This window comes from Nycticebus coucang, chromosome 14 (genome assembly GCF_027406575.1).
Source record: "Nycticebus coucang isolate mNycCou1 chromosome 14, mNycCou1.pri, whole genome shotgun sequence".
In the NCBI taxonomy this organism is placed as follows: Eukaryota; Metazoa; Chordata; class Mammalia; order Primates; family Lorisidae; genus Nycticebus; species Nycticebus coucang.
The window spans coordinates 72833646-72859188 of NC_069793.1; the positions used below are offsets into that span (position 1 = coordinate 72833646).

The following is a 25543-nucleotide window of genomic DNA, read 5'->3' on the forward strand; positions in this document are numbered from 1 at the left end:
TAATATCAAGGAATTTACCCGTGTCAAATATTACTTTATTTAATGGAATGTGATATCACTTCATGCAGTTGTAAAGTGCATTCCTATCAAAATACAGCTGTTATTAACATTACTAACAACTGCTTTACCCCAGTGAGTTTTACTGAAATTCTAACGATGGGCACTTCTGAAGTAAGTGTCCCTAGCTAATTTTCAGAGGCCTATCTCCCACAGAGAGTTCATATTATAATTTTAACTGGGTTTCCACACAAGGTAGAATGAGGAGGCGAATACGCCTGAAAGAGAGTCACCTTGAGGTCACCAATAATTAAATAGGAGCTAAAGGAACAGAACAAGGAAAATGTGTAATATTCCTTGGCTCTGAAATAAAAACAGTTATCAGTGAGACAGTGCCTCTGTGGGGGGACTTGATCTCCATCTGCAGTAGGATTCCTTTTAAGCCAGGATGTCTATTTCAAAATGCCCGTTAACAGCCTACGACAGACTTTAATTATGAGAAGCAGAAGATGCCTCCCGTTCTGGGGTGGTTTAGAGCTGTCTATCACCGCCCACTTCAAAGAGGACCAGGTATGGAGACCCCCTTAAAGAGGGTGGCTGGGCTGTGAGGAAGGAGCTCTGAGTCCACACCCCACCTTGTGCGGCCACCCCACAAAGTGCACGTTCCTGTCCCCGAGAACGTGGTAGCCCTGCTCCTCTTTGCTATAGCTCCTAAAGCCTATCTCTCCACTCTGCTTACACTGCTTGGGGGTGATTTGACCTGGTGCTCCTTAATGTGACAGGGACATGAGTCTGCACACACACACACACACACACACAGGGTAAAGGGCAGCACGACAGGCAGCCCCTTTTCAGTAATGACAGCACCAGCTCAAGAGTCAGAAAGGCCCGCGTTTGGATTTGGACTCCCTCACTTCCTGCTGTGTGGTCTTGGGCAAATTACTCAACCTCTCTGTCTGTAAAATGGAGACAAGATACCTGCCACCTAAGATACCAGGCACCCAACTTTAATACGGGGCCACGGGTTCATAACAGGGTGCCTAATAATGGCATTCTCCTCCCCGCACAGAAGAGCACAAGCCCTGCAGTCAATGTTTGTCTGCCTTCATGACTTCCTATAAAACAACTCCCTCCGCCCCGAGAGAGAAACTCGCTGGAGAGGCCAGCTGAGAAAGAAAAATGTTAAATAATTCAGAAGCACTAACATCAAGTCTGATGTAGGTATAAAAATAGTTACAAAACACCACACTCCTCTTGTTTTCATTACAGCAACCTTGGCTCCCCAGTAGGAACACGAGGGAGGGTCTGCCTGAGGCTGGGGCCAGGCCTGGGTCAGGGACTGTGGCCTGGGAGCCTCACCAGGCTTCTATTTTGGCTCTGCTCTCTACTCGTCACTGTGTAAGGGCAAGGCAGGCATTTGCTTGTCACCTCTATATTTTAAAACAGCCCTCTGATAGGCTGGCTTATTTTTAAATTGGAAATATGCTCAGCTGGGCCATTTGAAGCAGAGGGAATTCTCTACATCCTGCCTTCTGAAGGGGACCAACTGGTGAGCTCTCCAAGGATGTTGGGCTCAGTTCCAAAGCTGAAGTTCAAAGGAGAACATTGGTAGGTTGCCCTCAATCCAGCTGTGATCCCTTGGAGTCCTGTGTCATTTCCCTGTGTCACCCAGAAGACTATGCTATCCCTAAAAGCACAAATTCCAACTAGAGAGCCAGCATTAACTCAGCACCCACTATGTACTAGGCACCCTGCCAGGACTTTTGCCTATGCCACCTCCTACAGCCTTTCTAACAGTCCCCACATCAACTGCAAGACTCTACATTGTACAGATGAGGAAACTGAGGCCAAAGTTCCTCTACAGGGTCTGGGCTCCAACTAAGACGGTCTGACTTTCCGCCCATGCTCTCTCCCCCACACCATCCACAAGAGCAGAGCATGTGTTTTAAAAGGGTCTTCATGAAATATTCAACTGCATTTGTAGCTCCTGCCTCATCTAAGCCAGATCTGAATGCTTGCTTACTCAGTGTATTTTTTTCTTGCAAGGGAGCTGCATAGAACTATATTTCCAACGCATACTTAACAAGATGCGGAAAGGGGGCCTGCTCCAGAACAAGGGGGCATGTCTATGCACACGCCTGGAGCTGCCAGCACAGAGAGAGTTAAATGTGAGGCCAGAGCCAAACCCGCTGCTTGTAGGAGCTGAAGGTCTCAGAAGAGTCTCCTTGGCTGACTTTACAGGAGAGAAGAGGGAGCAATCAGCAAGTGAGAGGGGGCCAGTCAGGGAAGAGGAAAGAGGAAGAATAATGATCATAATATTTCCTGTCCTTTTGGAAAATATGTTGTAAGCCTTCGAGTCTGACCCCAAATGCTTCTTTCTTTTGGAAGCTTCTCTCCTCTCCCAGCCACCTGGGTTTGAGATCTCCTTCTCCAATGTAAATACTTTGTGTAAGGCTCTGAGCTAGAAGCCTCATTAATGTTATCTTGTTTCAGTCTTAGAGCAGGTATTGCTACCCCACATTAAAGGGGATGAAACTAAAAAGGAGAGTTTAGTTCATCTGCCAAAAGTCACACAAGCTAGCCCAATGGTTCCCACCATGGCACAATCTGGCATTCCTTTGCTATGGAACTTTTGGCAATGTCTAGAAACATTTTTGGTTGCCCCAAATGGTGGGAGAGGCCCTGGAATCTAGTGGGCAGAGGCCAAGGATGCTGTTAACTATCCTGTAATACATAGGACAGCCTCCCCAACAAAGAATTATTTAGTCAACAGTGCCAAATTTGAGAAAGCCCAGCCAGAGTGGCTCAGCCCAGATTTAAGCTGAGGTCAGTCTGACGCTTCAGCTCATGATGTCTTGTGTTCTTAACTGTATCCTAAGTGCCTTGAGGTCACAGAGACTCTTCTGCTCGCCTGTCCTGAATCTGCTACTGCAGAGCCCAGCTCACTCAGTAAGCTCTTACTGATTGGATCAATCAGACGTTTCTATACTCAATCATGGTGCCAAGGGTCCAGAAGAGGAGCCCCATCAGAGGGAGTTAGCCGCACTGTGACCAAAGCTCTAAAGAGGACAGTGAGTCCAACTCCCCACCCTTTGTAGAAAGCGTCTTCTCAATAGTCTGGACAGCCCTGCTTGCCCTCCAGTAATGGAGGCAGCCAGTCCAGCCCCTAGTGGGATATTCTCCCTGATGGGGACTGAAATCAGCTTTCCACCCAGCCTCTGGAGCCCTCAGGGAAAGACTGTAGAGTATCCTCTAAGCCACTAGTCCTAAGGTCCTGGTCATGTTCTCCTGTATCCCAGGATGGTCAAGGGGAAGAACACAGACTTGGCCAGACTGATCCAGATTCAAATGTCGGCAACACTGCTCATACAGTTTAGTCCTCCAGCAGAGTTGCTGTGGTCAGCACACAGGAGGGGGCAGGACGGGGGGGCACAAATGGCTTAACTGTCTCAGCTGGCTGGCCTGGTCCCCACCCCTCTGTTCTGAGCTCTGTGACATCTGCTGACATTCCTGTCACACCCCTCTCTTGGGCCTATGCTTACCTGCTTCCAGGGTCCACTTCTGAATAAGTGAATTGATCCCATGGTTACTAACAGTACAGGAAAACTGAGAACGGGAAGAAGAGGAGATCAAGAAACCACAGTCATGAGAACTACCAAGGCAACACTTTAACTTGAAAAGTTCCAAGAATACTCTGCAAATTACAGGCGCGTACTCACAGACACACACAAGCAACTTTGATGCCTTGAGACTGTCACTCAAACTCTGGCCTAGAGTGAATTTCTCCCACTATTTCCTGCCTTCAGGGGAAGTTATGGAGGGAATATCTTCTAGGAACTCGAATTAATACTTGACACATGGCTTCGTTCATTAGGGCAGACAGATGTTGGAAGAGGCTAAACATTTTCTTCATTCATAAGGGCAGGCAGATGTTGGAAGAGGCTAAATATTTTCTTTTAAATGTTTTGGCTGAAAATTCAGTGACACGTACAGAGGCTGCCTATTTTTTTTTGCCACCAGGTAGACTAGGCAAGCTCCCTGCCTCCTCCATATCCATGAACTACCCACACGTGCTGAGAAGGAACATATGCTTTACGGCCAGGTGGGTTTGTGCAGGAGCCCTGGTTCCCTGACTCACTGGAGGGGTGGCCTTGGGCAAGATTGTCCCTCTGAAAAATGGGAATAAGATCACACCCAGCCCATCGTGAGTACTAAATAAGATAATGTAGGCCCAAGGCCTCACAGGACTCAGCAAAGATGGACTGAGAGCCTCCTACTGCCTGGCTCTTCTAGGCACTGGGATTACCTCAGTGCACAAAAGACAAAAGTCTCTCCCTTTGTGGAGATTAACAAAAGTCTGGAGACACAAAGCATACAGACAGACAATGGCCAGACCTCTGACCCACAATCTCTTAGGCAACCAGCCAGGATACCAGGATACCAAATCACAACCTGGGCAGGAACTACCCAAGATGGTCAGGACTTGGTCAACAAACTGTCAGCTTGCCTAACCTTAGCCTTCACTTCTAGCTCAGGACTAACCAGAGAAAGCTGAATATGCCCCTCTGATCACTCATACAGGACACCTAGTTCCAATCAGCCCACCTCTACTCAGTGACCTCCACTCAGGACAGACCTGAAGTCCTCTCATCTTGCTCACTGTGAAGCTGTCCCAGTCTCCCGATGCCTCTGGCAAAGGCAGTGCTGGAGGCCGACTTCTTTGTTATAACAAAGAGGCTCTGCTGGTTCTCATTTGGGGAGCCTGTCTTTAGTTCCACAGTCAATAAGCATAATAAGTAAAAATTATTTAAGCATGCTCTTCCCTTGTCCAAAGGACCCCTTTGGATTATTCTTAACACAGCATCCAGAGCAATCTTATTAAAAATAATAAAACACAATGTTTAACACTGTGGAAAGAAGAAAATGCATAGCAGGGTAAGGGAGATCTGGAATGTTGGTGGGGGGAGGAGGGCTAGGGCTGCAGTGGGATTGTCAAGGTGGGTCTGGTTGAGAAGGTGACACCAGAGGAGAGACCAGGAGATCGGCAGCTACCCATATGGACGCCAAGGGGAAAGCATTTGAGGCAGAGGGAATATCCCTGAAGCAGCAGCAGGCCTGACGTGCTCCAACAAGGTGCAGAGGGCAAAAGATGAAGGACGGGAGGGAGGTCTGGGAGGTCCCAGGGAGAGGGGGGCCTCTGGAGGTTGTGCATGGAATTTGGCCTCTACTCTGAGTCAAATGGGGAGCCATGGGAGAGTTCTGAGCAGACGAGTAGTATGATCTGATTTAGGTTTTAACAGGATTATTCTAACGGCTGTGTTGACAAGAAACTGCAAATGGGCAAGGACAGAAGCAAGAAGCCCATTGAGAGAGGGCTGCAATCACCCAGGCAAGAGGGGATGGGAGCTTAGACTGGCAGTGGCAGTGGAGATGATGATGAGGCTTCTGGATATATCTGGGAGAGCCAATAGGACTTATTGATGGCTTAGGTATAAGGCATGAAAACAAAAGTAGGCACCGAAGATGACTCTAGGGTTTGAGGACTATGAACCGGAAGGAAAGGGTTACCACTAACTGAGACAGGTAGGCCTGCTGGTAAGGCAGGTCTTGCAGGAAAGATGAGTTTTGAATGGGTTAGGTTGAGATGCCTACGAGATTATTCAAGTAGAAATCTCAAGAAGGCAGTTGGATGTGTGAGTCTGGAGTATGGGAGAAACTCAGTACCTTCCTTCCCCCTTTTCCTCTCTCAGAAGTGCAGACACCATCACAGAGAGATTTAGGACACAAGACGGCATGTATGTCAATCCTAACAACCTGTTGATCATCTCACCCAGAAGCCAGCACATCAGAAAGGGCTGCCTGCCCTGGGCTTCCCCAAGGTTACACCTGTATCCCCTGGACAGCTTCCACCCACATCAAGTAAGAACAATGAAAACTTCCCCGATCAAACTCCTGCCAGAATGGAGGGAGCTTGACCTTGGTTCCAACCTTCCTGAGGCGCACAGAACAACACATATCAAAAGGTCTAAAGAACGGCATAATCTTTGACTTAGAAATTTTGAATAAAGAAATAGGGCTGAAGAAAACAAATAGGCAAACACAGGAAAATGTTGATCTGAGCATTATTTACAGTGGTGAAAAACTGGAAACAACAGTAGGAAACTAGCTAAATAAATAATGGTAGATCCTTATGACAGAATACTACAAAGCCATTGAACATCATGTTAGAGAGAAAATATTATGGCAGTGGGGAAAGACTCATTATATATTAAGGTTACAAAACAACGTGCACAGTTTGCTCCACAGGAGAGAAACCCAAAATGTTAGGAGGAACGACCTCTGCGGGGCAGGAGTAGGGGTTGTTTTTACTCCTTCTCTGGGTTATCTTCAGTTTCCTGAAGTTTCCATTGTCTACATGCATGATTGTTATAATCAGGAAAAAACACATTAAATAAAAACACAACAAATGTTACAAAATTTTCAAAGTAAAACTTATCCCAGTAAAAAAGATTACTACCCATTCCACAATGGGCCGTGAGGCTTAATGTGTTTGAAGATACAAAAGAAACCGGAAGAGTAAAAGGTAATACCTGGAACTGGCATCTTCCTACAGCACAATAATGGCCACTATCGACTGCATCTACTTCACAACACAATTGCCTCCCCGGAGGCCACACCACCAACAAACAAATGCGCTGAGGGGAGGGATTCCGCTCGCTCTATGATGGCCCACATCTGGTCCTCCTGGAGCGAGAGGAAGGGGACAGAGGGAAGCAGGAAAGAAGGCCAAGGCTGCAGGGCCCTGGGTGGCATCGGCATCTCCCTGGAGCCTGTCAGAATGCAGGTCCTGGGCCCACTCTCACACCCACTGAATCAGCACGTGCATTTGATTAAGTGCGGTGCCTGTGGGCGCCAAGTTTAAAAAGCCCTCTCCATAATACAACATTTTTTCCCACTTTGAGGTGGGTTTGAGATGATCTCAAGAAAAAAACAGACAACCGAGTAGAAGGATTTCTCAACCATCTACTCATTATCTAAAGATGTAAAATCACCATAACATCCAGAATGTAGAGCCTCTGGGCCCTTGAGCGATGCCAAGTCTGTGGCACTGACCTTGGAAAGCTACTATCATCTGATAAGCATTTTATAGGATGCCAACGGAGATCAGGCATTCCCACCTCTACCTGGGGAATCCTGAGGCCTCGCTGGCTGGGTGGACGGCTGTGCATGAATGGTTAATAGGGCACAGCCCAGAAGGGAACATAAAAGGAGTAAAAGTAGGTCAAAGGACTATCATGACATCTCCAGGCCTTTCCCAGCACTCAGAATGCAGCTGGGTTGGAAGGAGGAGAGAACAGGCTGAGTGAGAAGGCTGTTTTTCTGACAGAGATGGCCCAATTTGCCAGAAAGGGGAAGGGGATAGGAAAAAAAAAAGGCTGGGATTACCATATCCGAAGTCCCATGGCTCAAATAAATGGGTCACTCACCTCATACATAAATTACTCCTTATGGGATTCCTTTATGCTTCGTTGAAAACAGGAGAAAACTAACATTTAACAAGGCTCTACTCTGCACCACTTCGCAGCCCTGGCTGCACCTTAGGATCAGAGTCCTGATGACAAGGTCCCACTCCAGCAGTGGTGGAGTACTCAGTGGGGACCCGGCATGGGGTTGGCAAGGGCTCCCCGGGGTTTGTAACGCACAGCCAGGGCTGGGATCCCTTGTGCTAGGTGCTGTGCTGGAGGAGATCTATATCTAGTGCCTAGCAGTGGCTGAGAGAAACAAGCAGAGAATCATCATTCCCATACTTTACGAGACCAAGCTGGTGCAGGATGGCAAAGAAACACAGCTACGACTGGACCCAGGATCTGCTCTTTAGCTTTCTACTTCTGCAGGCACCTCCATCTTCAGAAGGAGAGGACTCCAGGGGTCCTCTCACTGAGAGCCTGACCTCCAGAAACCTGGAATAGACTTCTTCAGGCCTCCCATAATCATCCCGCCCCCTTCATTTGCCCCTCACTGCCCATCCCCCATCCATGTTCCCAGCCACCCACTGCGCTGCCGGGCTCTGGAACCAAGAATCAGACGACCAGCAGCTGAGTGGTGGGGCGATAACAGGAACAACAGCAGTGCCAAGACCCCCCTGTCTCACAGAGGACACTGACCACCAGGCACTACCCAAGTTACTTCACAAATCCCACAACAACCTCTTGAGGAAGAAACTTCTATTTTCCACTTTATAACTGAAAAAAATGATTGATATTCAGAGTGCACACAGCTACCACGTGGCAGAGCAGAGAACACACCCCCGCCCCCAAGTTTGCTGGCATTTTCCCACTATTTTACACAGCCTTAGGAAGGATTTTGCTTAACTTCAGTCAGTGGGAGAACCCTCAGTAGCACAGAAAAAGGAACCTATAGCTTAGCAATACTTCAGTAAATTACTTTTAAGGCTCCGGAGATAATAGTGCTCATTCAACAATGACAAGGACTCATAGCACTGTCACAAATATTCTCACACGACAATCTTACCGACAACCCTGTCAAATACTTATTATTATCCCCATTTTAAGGGTCAGGAAACTGTGGCACAGAGTTCCTAAGTAGACCACCCAAAGTTCTACAGACAGGTAGTGTTACAACTGGGAGTTGTGGAGTAGTAGCAAATTCATTGCCTCTTACAGCCGCTAAGACATAAATTTTGGGAAAAATCTTTCAAGGTGGCAAAAAGGGAATTAGAGTCCAGCCCCTAGATTTTTCCTGGAACATGAATTTGGGCAGAACCTCATGGCTACTATTACTTAGTGGGTCAGGTTTACTTTTTAGGTAGGCATGTTTTCATTTTAATCATTCAACTTACAAAAAAAAAAGAAAGAAAAAGAAAAAGATAAAAGAGGACTGTCAGCTTTGGTTATTCCTTGAGAAAGACAAGCAGCAAGGCTGGGAAACCTTGAGGAGTGTATACAGCAGTACAGGGAAGTACGTTCCAGAGAATCCAATCACCAACATGCAATGGCCCAAGTATGAGTGGAGCTTTCAAGCACAAAACACCAGTCAGCCAGGCGTCAGTCCCAGGCCCAGCTCTGCCATCCACAGAACCGTACGGTGCCTTCACTTCTTCCTCAGCAAAGTGGGGACCCACCATGCTCAAGAGAGTGAACCACGCACTAAACGAGTCTCTGTTCTAGAGGGCCCTGCACAATAGGCCCTGGAGACATTTGCATCTTTATTTGTCTGTTTGTGGCCAGACATCCCACTGAAATGCACACTTAATTCTCACAGCCATGAGATATGGGATAAATTCTATTGCTTTCCCTACTTCTAGATGAGGACACTGAGGCATGGAAGGACTGCCCCAGGTCCCAGGGCAAGAAAGAAAGGGGTCAGGATCTGAACCCAGATGTTTCTGTCTCTGAAGCTGATGTTCCTACCAATCCCCCATGCTGCTCAGCTGGAGTCACCTCAGATGACTGAAAGTAGGAAACAGAATTGAGGGGCCATAGGAAGAATTAAGATTTGACGTTAGGAAGAACATCCAGGCCTAAAAAGCAGACAAGCACTAGAATGGATAATTCAGAAATTCCAAACTTCTTAGAAAGGACAGATTTGGAGCAGCTAGGTGTTCCTGATGCACTGTATAGCAGAAAGAGCACAGAGATCGGGGGCATGCCAACTTTTTTAGATTAGTTCAGTTACTTAAAAATAAACAAAGAAAAAATTATTCATTTAAAAATAAAGAAAAAGTCAAAATAATCCTCCACAAACCATTGAAAACACTATTACTCATAAGTTACTTTTCTTCATACTTTATTTCTCTAGTCCTGCTTCAACAAATATCTACTTTTTAAAATACATTTAGGGTTGAACAGCACAGTATTTCATATTTTTTAAATATGGTATTTGGTATTTTCCTTCATCACAAAACACATTTTCGAAAACAACATTTGATCTTGTAATACTATTCCACTGTTTGGCTCTGCTATATTTTACTTAATCAATGCAACTGTTTACCTTTTCTCCCCTCAATATTATAAATAACACTGCAATGAACATTTTTATTCCTGAATCTTCTCTGCCCATCTCTGATTATTTTCTTTGGCTAGATTCCTAGAGTCGGAATACTGGACTAAAGGGAATAAGTGTTCTTAAGTCTATGACAGTTACTGCCAAATTGCTTTCCTAAAATGGTATATTAATTTGCATTTCCACCAGCAGCAAAGAAGAGTACCAGTCACCCAGCACCCTCTCCAGAATCCAACACTGTCTAAAAAATAATCTTGGCTAATAAGAGAAGTGAAAAGTAGTAGCATGACTCTGTGAAAAGGCACAAAGTGTTTAAATACTCCACCTGTAGTCACACAGTGTGTGCCATAACCAGGATTTAAATTCAAGTCCTCTAGCTCCAGGAGTCAGGTTCCTAACCATTACCCCAAAGTACTTTGCCACAGCTCGGGTCACTTAATGGCTGCCAGATGTTAGCCATCATTTTAGAAAATTTTACATTGGAGTTCTGAAAAGGATCTTTGCCTTACTCTTGGATTATTCCAATCTTTTAGACCAACACCATCCAGTAGAACTCACCACAATGATAGAGACTGTCTATAACTGTACAATACAATATGGCAGCCACCATCTACATAGCCTACTGAGTACCTGGCTAGTGTAACTGAGGAAATGAATTATTAGTTTTGTGTAATTTAATTAAATTGAATGTAAATTGTTACTAGAGACAACCATATTGCATAGCACAGCTCTAGATTTATTGTTACATCATTCAATAAATATTTATTAAGTGAAGAACTCAACTAACTGCCTGATTCCACCTAACATACTTCCTTTGAAGCGAGACGTGGCCTCTTCCTCTGCATGGCTGCGTGCCCATTTGTTCTCTCCTTCTCATATGTAGAATGTAGTGCCATTCTACATATATGCCAGGTTACTGCTATTTATCTGTTTTGTGGGCTGATGTAAGAATCAGCTAATTAAGGTTTGCAAAGAGCTACATCGCTGACTGGTTCTCAGAATAACGGCATGTTAATAAAATGTTTAAATGACCAGTTCTCATTCAAATGCCAAAGCACAGCTGGGTATATTTAGTAAAAGGCTGATTAATCTGACTTAACCCTGAACTGGACCCTTTCACTGTAGCCCTCATCAATACAAACCCCTTTCACCTAAAAGTTTCCACCAATCAGAACATGCTGAAATTTACCTTCACAATGGTTTTGATGTCACAGTTTGATGAGTAAATTAATACTACAAACAAGGTTGGGGAAGGTGGATATTTAACCAACTTGAACAAATTGCTTTTAAGCTCTTAAGCACTTTAATTGCTTGCATGATAATGATGCAAATTTTTACATGTCTTGATCCACTGTCAAAGTAGGCCCAGAAAAAGGATCTCTAAAGAGAAACACTTTGCTAAGCACTTGACTTTAATTACATGGCATTCTAGAAAGGTACAAATTTGCCCTTTTAGAAAAAACAAGCGTTTGGAAGCCAGAACAATCTACAATCAAATGCTCCTCTTAGGTGAGTGACTGTGGCCAAATGGTTTTGCCTTACTGAGCCTCAATTTCCTCATCTAGAACATGAGAACAACAGAAGATACTCAGCCCATGTTTGCTTTGCTCTTTCCCCAGTCCTTTGCCTCCTACATAATGACAGAAGACTGACCACATCCCTCTCCACTCTACAGATATGAAGATGCCAATTCTCAAAATCCATAAGGAAAAAGGACGGACACATCTATTTATAGTGCCATTCTACGTATATGGAACAGCTCCTCTTAATGTCCAAGGGGTCATTATTACTTTTTGAAACAATGTCAGAGAAGCAGGTAGCTTGAAACCTTGCAATTCTAAGTGTGGACCATGGACATCACCTACAGGTTGGTGAGAAACGCACATTTGGGGGCCCCTCTCCTGACCTACTGAATCACAATCCTCATCTTAACAATAACCTCAAGCAAGATGTGCATGTGTTAAAGTGTGAGAAGCACTAGTCGGCAATTGGATCAGCTCTCCTCTCCCAATTCAACTGTATAGAGGAAGACGGGCTTCAAGCATTGGTAAGGTTCACTCAAAGTCATAAATGTACTAACTGCAATGCATTTGTTCAACTTTTAAGGAGTTCAAGATCAGATTTTTAGAAATCAACAGTCATTCCACAGTAAGAACACTGACTTCCAGAGAAAAATATTAAAGCCTAGTGTTCTTGAGAATTTCAACCATTAGTCAATTGTATCTGATAACCCTTTTGTGCCCTCCATGAGGCTGTCTCCTTCTCATCCCATAAAGCTGACACAAGACATGGGAATAGGGGTGCTGATCACTACTCTGTAGATCTTTTTTGGCCTGTTTCCTTTCTGTTTTCCTAATAAAAGAAAAGCCCCCATTTGATGTGCAGAACATGACAAAGAACAGAAACATCCCCTCACCTTCCCTAGTGAAACAGAGTGGCATAGGTATCAAAGCAGCAACTAAACACTTGTCTGAAGTCAGAGTCAGCAACCGGTGGAGCAGGCTCCCTCTATGGTACCCACACCATGAAACAACCCTGCGGTGACCTCTCCACCAGATCTAAAGGGAACTAACGATGTCTCCGGCTGAGCATGGGGACACCTGGGGAATGGGAGGACAGGACTTCCCCTCCCACACTAGCCCCAGTGAATTCTTTGTCAGACGACTGTTCATCTAACCACAGGGAATAAATCTTTTCTGGGTTACAGAAATCCTGCACATGAAGGAGTGAGACTGGCTAGTATACCCTCTGATCAAACTAGACCGCATATGGAAGGGACAAGACGTCTGACTTCCACTTTCAAAACCACAAGTAGGCAAGTTGATTTATTTATTTATTGTGCCCTGAGGCTGTGAAGAAAGACTCAGTTGGGTTGATTTTTCCCAGTAAAATGCCATGTACCATGTGGGAATAAGCTTGCTGTGGGGTAGAGTCTCAACTATTTGCTTTATAAAATCGTAGGCCAATCTAATGCCTCTGGAACAAAGGGAAGGGAAAAGGGTGGAGAGGGGTAATCCACAGACCCAGTGAAAGTTGAAAACACACAGGCTTCTCCCAGGAACTGTTAGTCACTCACCAGGGGCTGAGCCAGCCCCACCTACAAAGATGAGGAACACATTTACATATTTCAACTCCATTGCTGGCTGAAGCACAATCTAAAGTGATGATTCCAAGAGCCAGGGAAGAAAAATGTTCTTGGAAAAAGGATTTGCCTGTCATTTCAGGAGAACAGCTCAAAGTTCTGTAAATTTGCTGCTTGGGGTTTGATTGTCACCCACCTTCTACCACCTGGGCTCCAAAGCCTATAAGGGACTGCAAAGTAAACAGCCATATTCTGTTTACCAAAGATCAAGTAGGGATCACAGTGTACCTGCTTTTCATGTGTGACAGAAGCCTTAGTATGTGTCTGCCTTTGACCTGAAATTCTACTTTCTAGGAATTGATCTTAAGGAAATACTAAACTTGCTCAGTATATGTAAGGGTGTTTACTGCAGTTTTGTTATAATAAAAAAAAACTAAAAGGTAAAAACAATGGGTAGTGATTAAATAAAGTATGTCATATTTTAAACATTCAAAACATTATAACTATGATTTCAATTTTTTCTTCATTCATAAAGAAAAGTAACAGGGACAACCCAAAATATGGTAAAACATTTTGTTTTTGCTTTTCTCTCTAACTTCTGAAGTTGCTACGGTAAATGAATATTACTTTGGTACTTAGAATAAGAACAGTAAAATTAGCAGGGTAGGGGGGGATAAGACAAAGTAATAAATATATAGCCCACAGGACACTAAGCATAGAGGTATATTTATAGTGTTTCATTGGATGCTTTCCTTATGGAGAACCATATATTCAGGGATCCATGTTTGCTTGGCTCCCTGGGATCTGGGGCATGTTGCTTGCAAAGTGGTCCCCGTAGCAGTCTGTCAGTGAGTGCAGAGCAAAGACGGAGTGATTCAGCTTTCAGTTACAATAAGCCAGGCTGATAGACCATGTAAGAAGGCAGGTAAAAAATCAGCCCCTTAGATCTGGAATTGACATTGATGTACTCTGTTGGGCTCTTGAAACCAAATCTGCAAGGAGGTGATTTAAATCAAGTTGTTCTTTTCTTTCACTTTTTAGACTTAAGGATGTGGGACAATGTACTGGGACAGGAGTAACCAAAGGCTTAGGGCCTAGACTGAGTAGCTGCTTGTTAGAACAAGACAGGCAGCGGAGGACCCAGGTGAGGGTTTGCACCACTATGTATTTATCAGACGTCATTTTCCTTCAACCTTTGTCACAGTTAAAGAGTCTGAGTAGCTATCTGAAATTGAGTAGCTCTTGCTTGTGTTGCCCAACAATCTTTAATTCCTAATCACCTTCTCTTATTTGTAACTTTGGATTTGGAAATATCAAGTTATGTAACATGCCAATCTGCACGAGAATGTAATTCTGTCAGAAAAAAGACTCAATGAAGCACAAATTCTAACAAAACTGCAAATAACTTTTCTAAGAAAAGAGAAGATATTTTTGTTTCAAGCATTTGAAGCTGGTTTTAAATAGACTTTGGATGCAATGTTGCTGACTCTTTTTGGACTGTTGAGCTCCCTTCCCCAATTCCCATCCAACAAATGCAGAATATCAGAAAGAGGTGGAAGGGAATGATCATCTGTGAGCGGATCACAGTGTGCTACAGGTCTTATGGACCTTAATGCTTACAGCACTGCAAACTAGGGGAGAGAGATGTGGCTCCAAAGACTCCTTGCCTAAGGTCACATGTTTCCAACCCAGTAAGTTAAGAGGTTGAAGTCACATCCCGTCACTTTACTCCCAGAAACACTGAGGAGATTGTATCAAATAGATTCTGATTCTTATTGGAGGAGAGTCCTTGGAAACCCAACCATCCACTACTACAATACCTTGCCTTCTGCTGGAACATCTGCTTGGTGGGTCGCTCACTTCTCATATTCCAGATCATTTCACTCACAGAACTGTCCTCAGAAGATTCTTCTTTAGGTTAAGCACCAGTTCTGCCCGTTGGGGCCTGCTCTGAGCAAGGTGGACCCTCTTCCCCCACAGCCAGTTAGGGTGGTTTGCTGGCAAACTGCCCCACTGTGACTCCACCCCCAAAGTGAGACCCTGATGAGAAAAGGATGCCTGGAAAGGAAGAATCTGTGAAATCTCTTTAGAAAACTGAACCTGGCCATCCCTAACACCTTCCCCTTTATAGAAGATGGCGATTTCACACACACCACCCAGCACCCCCTGGCCTCCCTGCTCACTTAAAGACACATACTGGGAATAAAAGCCTCCCTGAATTAGCCCCCTAAACGCACAGGAACATCTATGTCCTATGTCTGGCCTGAAGAGTTCAGTTCCCCAGATATACACAAGGACGCTCACTACGTGCAAGCCATAACTGAGAGGAGACCCTCGTTCACTCCAGCAATCAGCATCCACTGGTTCAGCTCCACTAGGTGGAAGGGCTTCCCGTCATCATTCTCACCAGAGAAAAAGGACGCTTTCCCATCATTCCCTTACCATGCCAAGAAAGGGAATCCTGTTTTCGCGTTATGTCTGCCCTTGCTGCAAACCTTCCCTCCCCATCCCCTATCTCTCTGCCTCTCTCTCACACGCGCCGACACACTCATACGCAGAAAACTTGCTCCCACTGTCACCACCAGAGAAAACACTCCTCTTAACTTTGGTGAGGAAGGCTATCATAGAAAGCCTGGCGGCAAGGCGCCGGAGCTCACCAACAGCCCAGAAAAACTGGGTCCGAAGAGGAGGGGCTGGGAAGGAGACTCGGCCAGGACCCCTCGCCGCGCCGCGCGGCGCAGGGAGCTGGAACGTGGCCTGGAACGTGGCCGTCTCGGCTCTGGTTTCGCTCGCAGGCCCCGCCCACCAGGCGGCCCAGCCAGCTGGAACCGCCAGGGACCGCCGCCGACCCTGGACTCGCGGAGACCACCAGAGGCAGGCGAGGAGGAGGGCCACCCGAGGCCAGCGCCGGAACGGGAAGCGGGGACGCGCGGGCCCTGCGTGCTGGGAAACAGGTTGCAGCCCAGCCCCATCCCCTCCCCCCGGACACCCCGCCGCGACCCGATTCCCGCCCTGCCCCGGGAGCAAACACTGCCGCCTCCGGGACGCCCTCCTCCTTTTCCCGACCCGGAGCCCTTCTAGTTGCAGAGTTAAAGGGGCCTTCAGCAAGGTCAAGGCGCGGCCGGCTGGCACCTGGGGATTTTTCTCAGCCAGGCACTGGCTTTGCAATCGCATTGTTAAAGATCATGGCAGCGGCAGGAAATCCGAACGGCCTCACAGGTCTGCGAGAGCGAGGATTTATTTTACAGCAAGGAACACATTCAGATAGATCCGGGATTTCAGTGGGAGTGGATGCGGGATTTCAGGACGCTGGAATGTGGCAAAAACAAAACAGTCCCCACCCCGGCATACCACCGATTCCCGCCTGACTGCGGGGGTGGGGGTGGGGGGGTGGGGAGTGGGATGGAGTTCAGGGCCAGTGTGCCCCAGACTTCAGCGTTCTGCACTGCTCTGTCAGGGCTAGGGTGGCTTATCCCTCTATAGACGAAAACCAGTATTTAAAAACACTCTACTTTCTGTGCTTTCTGTATCGAAGCCCAACGACGTGATACAGGTTGCTGCGGCGAAGGAAGCAGCCAGATGAGAATAAACGCAACAGAAGCAAACTGCTGTCCGCAGAGGGGAGAGACAAGGGGACAAAAGCCATACCCGGCACTCATCCCCACTAGTGCCGGGCTAGCGCAGGAAAGCAGGAATAGGTGTACATAATGGTGGCCACTCCCGCCAGCGTGGGCCTGAAGGGCTGGGGTGTCTGGGCATCTCCGAGGGGAATAGGCATCGCAGGCAGATTTCTAAGCACGTAAAGGACACTGGGTGTGAAAGACGGAGCGGGGCCAGGAGAAGCCTACAAGAGGGGTTCTGGGGCTCCCCAGGACATAAAGTCAGTTTCCTAAAATAGCGTTTCCTGGAAGGCCTTCCTACACCCCCGAGAAGCATGGAGGCTCTGAGGACTCAATAAGACTCGAGTTCTGAACTGCTTCTCTGCGATCAATCCCAATACCCCTGCCCAGGCCCTGCTTCAGTAACCAGTTTAGGGGTACAGCAGCATCAGCACCCGGCGCCCATCACAGAATTGGGCGCCGTAGTGGGAGGCGCCTTCTAGTTCTCCACTCCCAGGGTGGGAGCGCCCCGGTACTTACACTCCCCAAGCAGGCAAACTTTCAGGCTTGTCTTTCAAGAACCGAGTGCTTGCATCACCGTCCTGGGTAATCACCGAGGCAGCTTATATAATTGCCGCGATGCCATTTGGTAGATCTCCTTGGGTACGCGCGCGGCCTCCTAGCTCAGCACGTGGGCACCTTCTCCCCCACCCCCATCCCCACAGGCGCTCGGAATCCCGAGCGTGCCCTCCCGCCGCCTTCTACAAAGCGGCAGGGCGATCTCCACTGCTAGTCATACACCAGTGTGCATGCAGATTCCGGCAAAACCCTAGCTGCCTCCCTGCGCCGGTTTCTCTGCGTTGGTGGCTTAAAGATAACTACATCTCTACAAACCTTCTCGCCAAGGTTGGGGGGTGAAAGGGAGTTAGAGACCGGGCGGGGGATTGGCGCGGTTCTGGCGAAGGGTTCCGCACCCAACTGAGCTGTAATACCGTCATCCACAGGGACCCGGGATAACAAATCGCCTAAACGTTCACACTGAAAGGGGAGTCAATTTCCAAAGTTAGAGACCACGCAGTAGAATTTCCAGTACTTTCCAACCTCGCTTAGCCAAGGGACTAGGCTGAGAACTGGCGGGCACCAGCCAGCGAGGCTCACTCTACCGCCCCGCCAAGAAGGACTCACTGGTTGAACGCCCGCCCTCCCTTCCCCCAAGTAGTTCGCTGTTGCGGGTATACAGACACACACACTCCCCACGTCTGCTCCTCCAATGTAAAGACTGCATTTTTAAATCGCGACGAAAAAGATTAAAGAGCTCAGTGATTAAATTCCAACCCAGAGCATATTTCCCGAAGCTGAAGGTGCGAGTAGACACACACTCACACACCCGGGAGCCCTCCGACCGTCCGTCCACCCTGCGGCTGCAGCTTCAACTCGCTGCAAGGCGAACATCGACACCGCATCCAGGAGGCCGGCGAGGAAAGGCGGGCGCCCCGCGGGTTGCAGAGGGCGCGGGCCTGGGGCAGCGAGCGTCTCCAGGTTCTCGGCTCCAACCCCGGCGCGCGCGGGGCCACTGCAGCCGGCGTTTGTCCCGCAGGGCAGGCTGCAGCCGCCGGAGCCCGGCGCCGCCTCGCGGGCTCCTCCAGACACCACGGAGGTCTTGGGGAGGGCAGGTCTGCAGAGGGGCTGCAGGCTACCCGGACGGGGCGGGAAAGGGGAGCCGAGCGCTACAGACGAACTCGGGACGAGCCGCCTCCTTCCAGCCCACCGCCCTGAGTCCCAGGCCGGCGCCCACCTCCCTACTCTCCCCCAGCCCTTGCTCTTAGCCTCCATTCCGCGGCAGGCTCCGAGGTTGCGGTGGCGGCGGCGGCTCGGGGATCCACACTGGCTCACCATGTCCTGCCACCCGCGCCCTAGTCTCCCTCCCTTAGCGTGGGTCAGGAGAGCAGGATAACGTCTCCAGGAGCCCTTGGCAGCAGTGTGAGCTGCCCCAACCCTGCCGGGGTCAGCCAACACAGAGGGGCGATGGAGCGGGCGAGGCGCCGCCGCGGTCCCCAAGGCGCTTTTCCGTAGAGCGGATCGCGCCGCCTTACCGTGGCTGCAGGCTGCCACCGCCGGGGAAGCGGGGAGGAGGGCGGCAGGGAGGCAAGGCTCCGCGCCGGTGTCTCCTTTCGCTCTCGGAGGCGCGGCTTCTCGGCTCCGCGAGCTCGAGCTGGGCGCCGAGGAAAGAGCAGGTCCCAGCTCTGCGCTCAGCTCTAGCGAGACCAACAATAGCTTCCGCAGGGAGCGGAGCCCCAGCGAGCTTCCAGCCGCGCGCGCACGCCCGGCTCCCGCTCCCGGCCGCTCCCGGCCAGCGTCCCTGCCAGCACTGCTGCCCCACATGAAACAGCTGCAATCCCGAGGCTTCTGGGGGGTTGGGGCGGGTGTGTGCGCGCGCGCGTGTGTGAGTGTGTTAGTGTGTGTGTGTGTGTTTAATAGCTTCCCTCCTCTTCTTCCCCTCCCTGCCTGCTAGCCTGCTTGCCTCAGTCCCCCACCCTCGCTCTTACACACAGACAGAGAGGGCGAGCGAGAGAGACACACTCACACACACGCACACGCACACGCAGGTTACATGAATGGGAGGCGGGAGCCAATCCTGCGAGGCTGGGCGAGCCGCGGCGCACAGGCGCTAGGAGCAGGGCCGCACTACGGCGCGGGGGGGCGCCACGCAGGTGATGCGGGTCTCTCCGGGGCGCTCAGCCGCCTCTTCGCTCACCCCAGTCTCTGTTCCTGTCTCTCCTTCCCTCCTCCGTCTCCGCTTTCTCCGACTTCTATCCTCTTTACCTCCTTTTCTTTCTGGAATTCTCTGAGATTTCTCAGTTCTGTATCTGTCTTGGTCTCTTCTTTTACCCTTCTCAATTTCTTTCTCGTCCCCTCTCTGAAACTTTCTCCTCTATTTTCCAGACTTTTCTCTACTTCCTCACCTCTCTTTTGTTCTCTTTCCTCCTCCTTTGGTTTTCTCCCCAGTCTCTCTGTAGCGCTGTCTGGTCTCCCCCCCCCCCCCCCCCGCTCCCTGAGGCCGAGGGCCTCCTCTGCCTAGCCCTGCGAGTTATTCCACCCCTCCCCCCACCCCCAGCGCTGTTCCAGGTACAGTCTCTTTCCGGTAGCTGCTGCAGCCCAACCAGCGGTAACTAAGGGCCGAGAACTTTAGTTCCTTCCTCAGGTATGCAAGATGCCCAAAGAAAGGCCCTCCTTCCTCAGACAGCTTTCCCAAAACCATGGTAACAGCTAGTGAGTCGTGATAGCAGTCATTTAAAAAATAGCAGTGAACGTGGTCCAAGAGATGTCTGTCCCTCGCATGTCTCGATCGTGATAACCAGCACATTTCCAAGAGAAGGGCATTTCCCTGTGATGGGAGTAGCAACCACCAAGAGAGAAAGACTAGAGGAATTCCCACTGCAGCCCTGCTGCATGCCAGCTGTAAGACTTAGTGCTAGCCGGTTCCCCTTACCCAGCCTCAATTTTTCTCATTCGTAAACAGGATGATTCCTACCTCACCAGGTATGGTGAGGATTAAAAAAGAACAATGGAAAGAAATCCCTTGATGTATGAGAAATGCGCTCCCACCCTCTTAAAAACTCCTTTGATGAACATCTACTATGTTTGATCTCTACCTACTTAATGAGGGAGGAACTGTGACAATGGTAATTTCACATAAAGGTGAACCTGGGTTAGAGTATTTTGAAAGCCTTGCCCTGTGATGAGGAGACTGTCTAACCAGTTACCATATACTGATTATAGAGGCTTCACAGATTATATATCTGGGCTGCCAGAGTGCCCCTCAACATCTCATAACTGGGGTATCTCAGAAAGGCAGCGGTGCAAGTTTCCACTCAACTTGTCCAACTATTTTGAAAATCTTCATGGTAACTGAGCACTGATCAGTGACAAAGCCTCTGAGACTGGCTAAAATGTCAAGTTTTTGCCTTTGGATAGCATTTATCAACTTGGTGTCCTTGCTGCAAAGATCAAATGCTGGGCATCAACTGGGATTGGCAGTTAGAATCAGTCCTTCACCTAATATTTGCTGACCACTTACTCTGTAGCAGGCCCTGTGATAGGCTTTAGTCTAGGGGTTCAACGTGAGGCAAACAAGCCCTGCTTTCTGAACTTATAGTGCAGCAGACATGTCTCATGAAAGTATAATGAGAACATGAGACACGTACACCTTAACAGTGACTTTTTTTGGTGGACAAACTCATATAACATGAGGTTCATGACAGGGGGATAATAAAGGAATCCTTGAGAATGATACTTTGGAAACCACTTTCAGCCCAGGTACTTCATTTGAGCCATGAGAAAATCAAGACTCAGATATGAAAGTAGTAAGGGAAAGTAAGCTGAGAAACAAGATATTTACATAGTCTCAGAGTAGCTCTGCCAAAGACACTGATTAATTTCAAAGAGGAAAATAGAATTTCACAGTAGATAAACCTGGCAGATTCTACCTTAAATGGTTAAAGTTAGCAGCATCAGGAATGGTACAAATTAACATTATGTGCACTCTGATGGAATACATGGAGGACATAGTACACTCCTATGTTATTCCTGCCAGAAATGAATAACCTAAGTCTAATCATGAAGAAACTATCAAATGAACCCAACTGAAAGCCATCAAACTCACTATTACATACTACTCAAGAATATCAAAATCACAAAAGACAAAGATGCTTGAAAAGTTCTAGTTTATTGTTATATCAGTAAATGTAACATGTGATCATAGATCTGGATATTAATAGGACAACTGGAAAATTTAAATAAATTCTGTAGATTTATGTATTTCCTGGGTTTGTGTGTTTATGTAGGAGACTATCCTTGTTTTTAGGAAATATGCAACTAAAATATTTAGAGTTTAAAAAAAGTGAACAAAAGCAATTCCCTGCCTTCAAGGAGGGGCATTGTGATGGGCCAAGGGGCAGGTAGAGCATGAACACAGAAGGATACCCAAGGAAATCTTTAGCAGTAAGGGAAGACTCCCTGTAGGAGGTAACAGTTAAGATTAGTTTTGAAGGCAAGGAAGTTGGCTAGACCATGAAGGGGGAAAATGCTGTTTGGGGGAGGTAGCAGTATATTATCATGGACAAAAACACGAGGCACTCAGAGCAGAGGAGTTGGGCATGGTGTAGTGTCTAGAGGGAGCTAGAGCAGTCTGCAGGTTTGGATTTTGAAGGGCCTGAAGGAAACATAGGACTGAAACATCCTGCAAATTCAGGTTCTGGAGTAGCAGGGGTCAGGAAGGTAGAGAATTTGAAAAGTAAAGGTTTTTCCAAGTAAAGGACACATGTGCTCTTGAGTGTATTTGAAAAAGATGATTTGGCAGCAGAGTGGAGAAACGCATTAACAAAGGTGGCACGGGAAGACCAGAGACAGGAATGAGTAGGTCATTTAAGTAAACTAAGGCAGTTGTAGTGAGGATGAATAAGGAAGGAGAGGTTTTAAAGAGTTTGATGATGTAAAATGAGCAGATTTTGGTGTTTGATTGGCAATAGACCAGGAGAGATCCAAAGTGACTCTGAGTTCTCAAGCTTGGGTATCTTGATGAAAGACGGCTGTACTCAATGGCAATGCCAAGAGAATGCATGAGGACTTTTGTAGAAGAAAACAAGGTGAGTTTTTACCATGTTATAATCTAATTCTAAAGCTAACTGACATTTTCCTGTATGGCTATTCTGTGCCATAGGAAAAACTAGCTGTAAAATTCAGTATAAGATTCTCCAATACATTCTCCATGTATAATATATGCATCAGCCAGAAAAACAAGAGGTTGGATATGGTAGCAGCGCATTATTTGTAATAATGAGGGATCAAGGAAAACAGCATTAAGTGGTCAAATAGGCTAAATTAACTGGGGGACAGCCTTCGTTGGACTGTCATGCAGTTACTCTAAAGTATGTTTTGGTAGAGCTTTTCATGTCATGGAAAAATGTCAGCGTTTTTATGTAAAGTGTTTGAAAACAGAATTCAGAATTTTTAACAGCATAAAAACCCTCTTAGAGAAAGATCTAGAAAAAAAAAAAAGAAGAAAGAAAACACTCCAAATATTAACAACAATTGCCTCTGGGTGATGGGATTATGAGTAATATGTATTTTTCTCTATACTTTTTTGGTGTTTCGTAACTTTTCTACATTTTTCGTTAGAAAACCTTTCCTTTGTTTTTCATTTGACACCCCCTCCATTTTATCCCTTTGCAACCCACCCTTTGCCACTCCCCCTGAAGAGTGGCTGCCTTTTGAGCTTTACTTTTGAGTGTGAAATAAGAAGGCATTTAACAAATCAGGGGAAATTATCAGCTGGGCTGGAGAAGGGGAGAGGGTGTTCTTACGGAGGCAGATATGTTATTAGAGCTGTTGAAATTGTATATATTAAAGATGTTTGCATTGCCCTTATTGATTCTGTGATATGTTACAAGGAAAAGAAAACATATAGTGGGACCAAGAAAATGTGAGTTTTTAAAGGGCAAGTTTTAATTAGGAAATGTATTTATTTGCAAAAATACTTCTCTTCAGGGTCCAGTGGTTACTACAAAATGGTTTCAGGAAGCAAGTTCTTCCACCAAGGAGATGATCAGGGGCAAGAGGCATACTTTATGCACATTCTCTGACACTACACAGCTGGTTACATAGGATTTGGACACCAACTGGTAAGTGACATAAAACTTTCACAATTAGAGGGTGAGAAAACTGCCCCCCACCCCACCCCCAAGGATGTTCTCATTCTCTGGAAAGGTTACTGTAAATAGTTCCCTAATAAGGTGGTGGTTCCCTGTGCATGTGTGATTTATCTCACAGAAAAGTTTACCATGTGGATAGGCTCCCCAACTTAATAAGAATAACACTTACACAAGCACAGCCCTTCCACCTTCTCAAAGGACCTTTCCATCTGTTCATTCATTCCATCCTTATACCCATGAGGCTGGGATCCTGTTACTTCCAGTTTGCACAAGAGGAAGAGCGACCCAGAGAGGTTAAAACAGTGAGGCATCCCCGGGGTTAGAACTAAAAGAAGGAAGAAGAGACATTCTTGGAGTACGCTCTGTGTGGCCCTGGAACATTCTTGGTGTGTCATGCATGGAATCCATGTAATAAATAGACAGAAAGGAAGTCGCAAGCTGAGCTAGTGTGGTCCTTGCCCAGCAGAATCAGAAACCAGCTCTCCAGAATTTCCAAGCCAGTTGCCTTTCCCAGATGACTCACTTTTTAAAAGCTGAAGGGGGAGGCTGGTGATCACTTTCTGTCACACTGACTCAGGGTAATCTGTGAGCTGTCTTTCTGTGAGGTTTGTTGAACCTGTGAGTTGTTTTTATCTTATGGAAATTAGAAGCTGGTATGTGGAGATTTGGGGATAAACAATGACTTTTGAATTATCTACTAGAAAATAAGGGGTAAGCCTCTGCTTGTATTCACTATAAATATTATCTTTTAGGAAAATGATTGGATCTTGTCCTCCACTCCACCCACCACCCACAAATGTTCAGCAGAGTATTTGGCACTTATAGGTTCTGAATAAATATTCCTTCACTGAGAGAAGAAATGAATGCTAATAATGCTAATACCAACAATAGTTGGCTTGTATTGGGCATTGTGCCAGACACTGAGCAAAGGGCATTATCTCATTTAAATTGTAGTACTACGCCTTGTGGTAGTATCCCTATTATTCCTATTCCATAGGTGAGAAAAAACGAGACCTAGGGAAGTTCAACAAATTATCCAAGGTCACATAACTAATTAATGCCAAGGTCAGATTCCAACATGGATTGCTCTTAGCCACCCTGCTGTACTGGATGGATGGATAAATGGAATTAGTGATATAGCAGTGAAGTGAGCTCTCCATGAACTAAAGTACATTTTATTACATGGTTAGTTTTGTCTAGAGTAGGGGATCCCATTACTCTTGATGATTGCACCCTGTTTATTTTCTTCATTGCATGTTTCACAAACTGCAATGACTTGTTTCTGCATTTTTTTCACCTTTTTTAAAAAAGAAAAACATCTGCCCAACTCCAATATAAGATACAATTTCCATGAATGGAATGCCTGGGGAGTGTCTTGGTCACTGTTGTAATAATCTCCAGCACCTAGCACAATGCTTCCAAAATATAGAAAAAGAAGGAATATTACCCAGCACATTCTATGAAGCAAACATCACCTTGATCCCCAAACCAGGGAAAGACCCAACAAGAAAAGAAAATTATAGACCAATATCACTAATGAATATAGATGCTAAAATACTCAATAAGATCCTAACAGACAGAATCCAGCAACACATCAAAAAAATTATACACCATGACCAAGTCAGATTTATCCCAGGGTCTCAAGGCTGGTTCAATATATGTAAATCTATAAATGTAATTCAACACATAAACAAACTTAAAAAATAAAGACCATATGATTCTTTCAATTGATGCAGAAAAAGCTTTTGATAATATCCAGCATCGCTTCATGATCAGAACACTTAAGAAAATTGGTATAGAAGGGACATTTCTTAAACTGATAGAGACCATCTACAGCAAACTCACAGCCAATATCATATTGAATGGAGTTAAATTGGAGTCATTTCCACTTAGATCAGGAACCAGGCAAGGTTGCCCATTGTCTCCATTGCTCTTTAACATTGTAATGGAAGTTTTAGCCATTGCAATTAGGGAATAAAAGACGATCAAGGGTAAACCCATAGGGTCAGAAGAGATCAAACTTTCGCTCTTCGCAGATGATATGATCGTGTATCTGGAAAACACTAAGGATTCTACTACAAAGCTTTTAGAAGTGATCAAGGAATATAGCAATGTCTCAGGCTACAAAATCA

General features: G+C 46.5%; 2 protein-coding genes across 5 annotated transcripts in view; one reads left to right on the forward strand and one right to left on the reverse strand.

The window, feature by feature from the left end:
* Window positions 1–19174, reverse strand: part of TENM4 (teneurin transmembrane protein 4) — a 799143-nt gene extending 779969 nt beyond the window's left edge. For 2 of the 4 annotated variants that reach the window (XM_053561449.1, XM_053561450.1), the window contains exon 1: window positions 18795–19174. The gene's annotated coding sequence lies outside the window, so the exon portion shown is untranslated. Of the gene's footprint in view, window positions 1–15759; window positions 15871–17241; window positions 18071–18794 lie in introns of those variants that run through there. The other 2 variants (XM_053561451.1, XM_053561452.1) reach the window with 2 other exon arrangements.
* On the forward strand, window positions 14929–17224 carry LOC128565151 (uncharacterized). Its single transcript, XM_053561454.1, has 2 exons — window positions 14929–16056; window positions 16638–17224. Exons 1-2 carry the CDS (start codon window positions 15350–15352, stop codon window positions 16648–16650), a joined length of 720 nt encoding a protein of 239 aa, XP_053417429.1. The 5' UTR covers window positions 14929–15349; the 3' UTR covers window positions 16651–17224.
* Window positions 19175–25543: the final 6369 nt, after the last annotated feature.

Coding starts and splice junctions, on each gene's coding strand:
- LOC128565151 (XM_053561454.1), top strand. CDS start 15,350: ATGTCCTATGTCTGGCCTGAAGAGTTCAGTTCCCCAGATATACACAAG.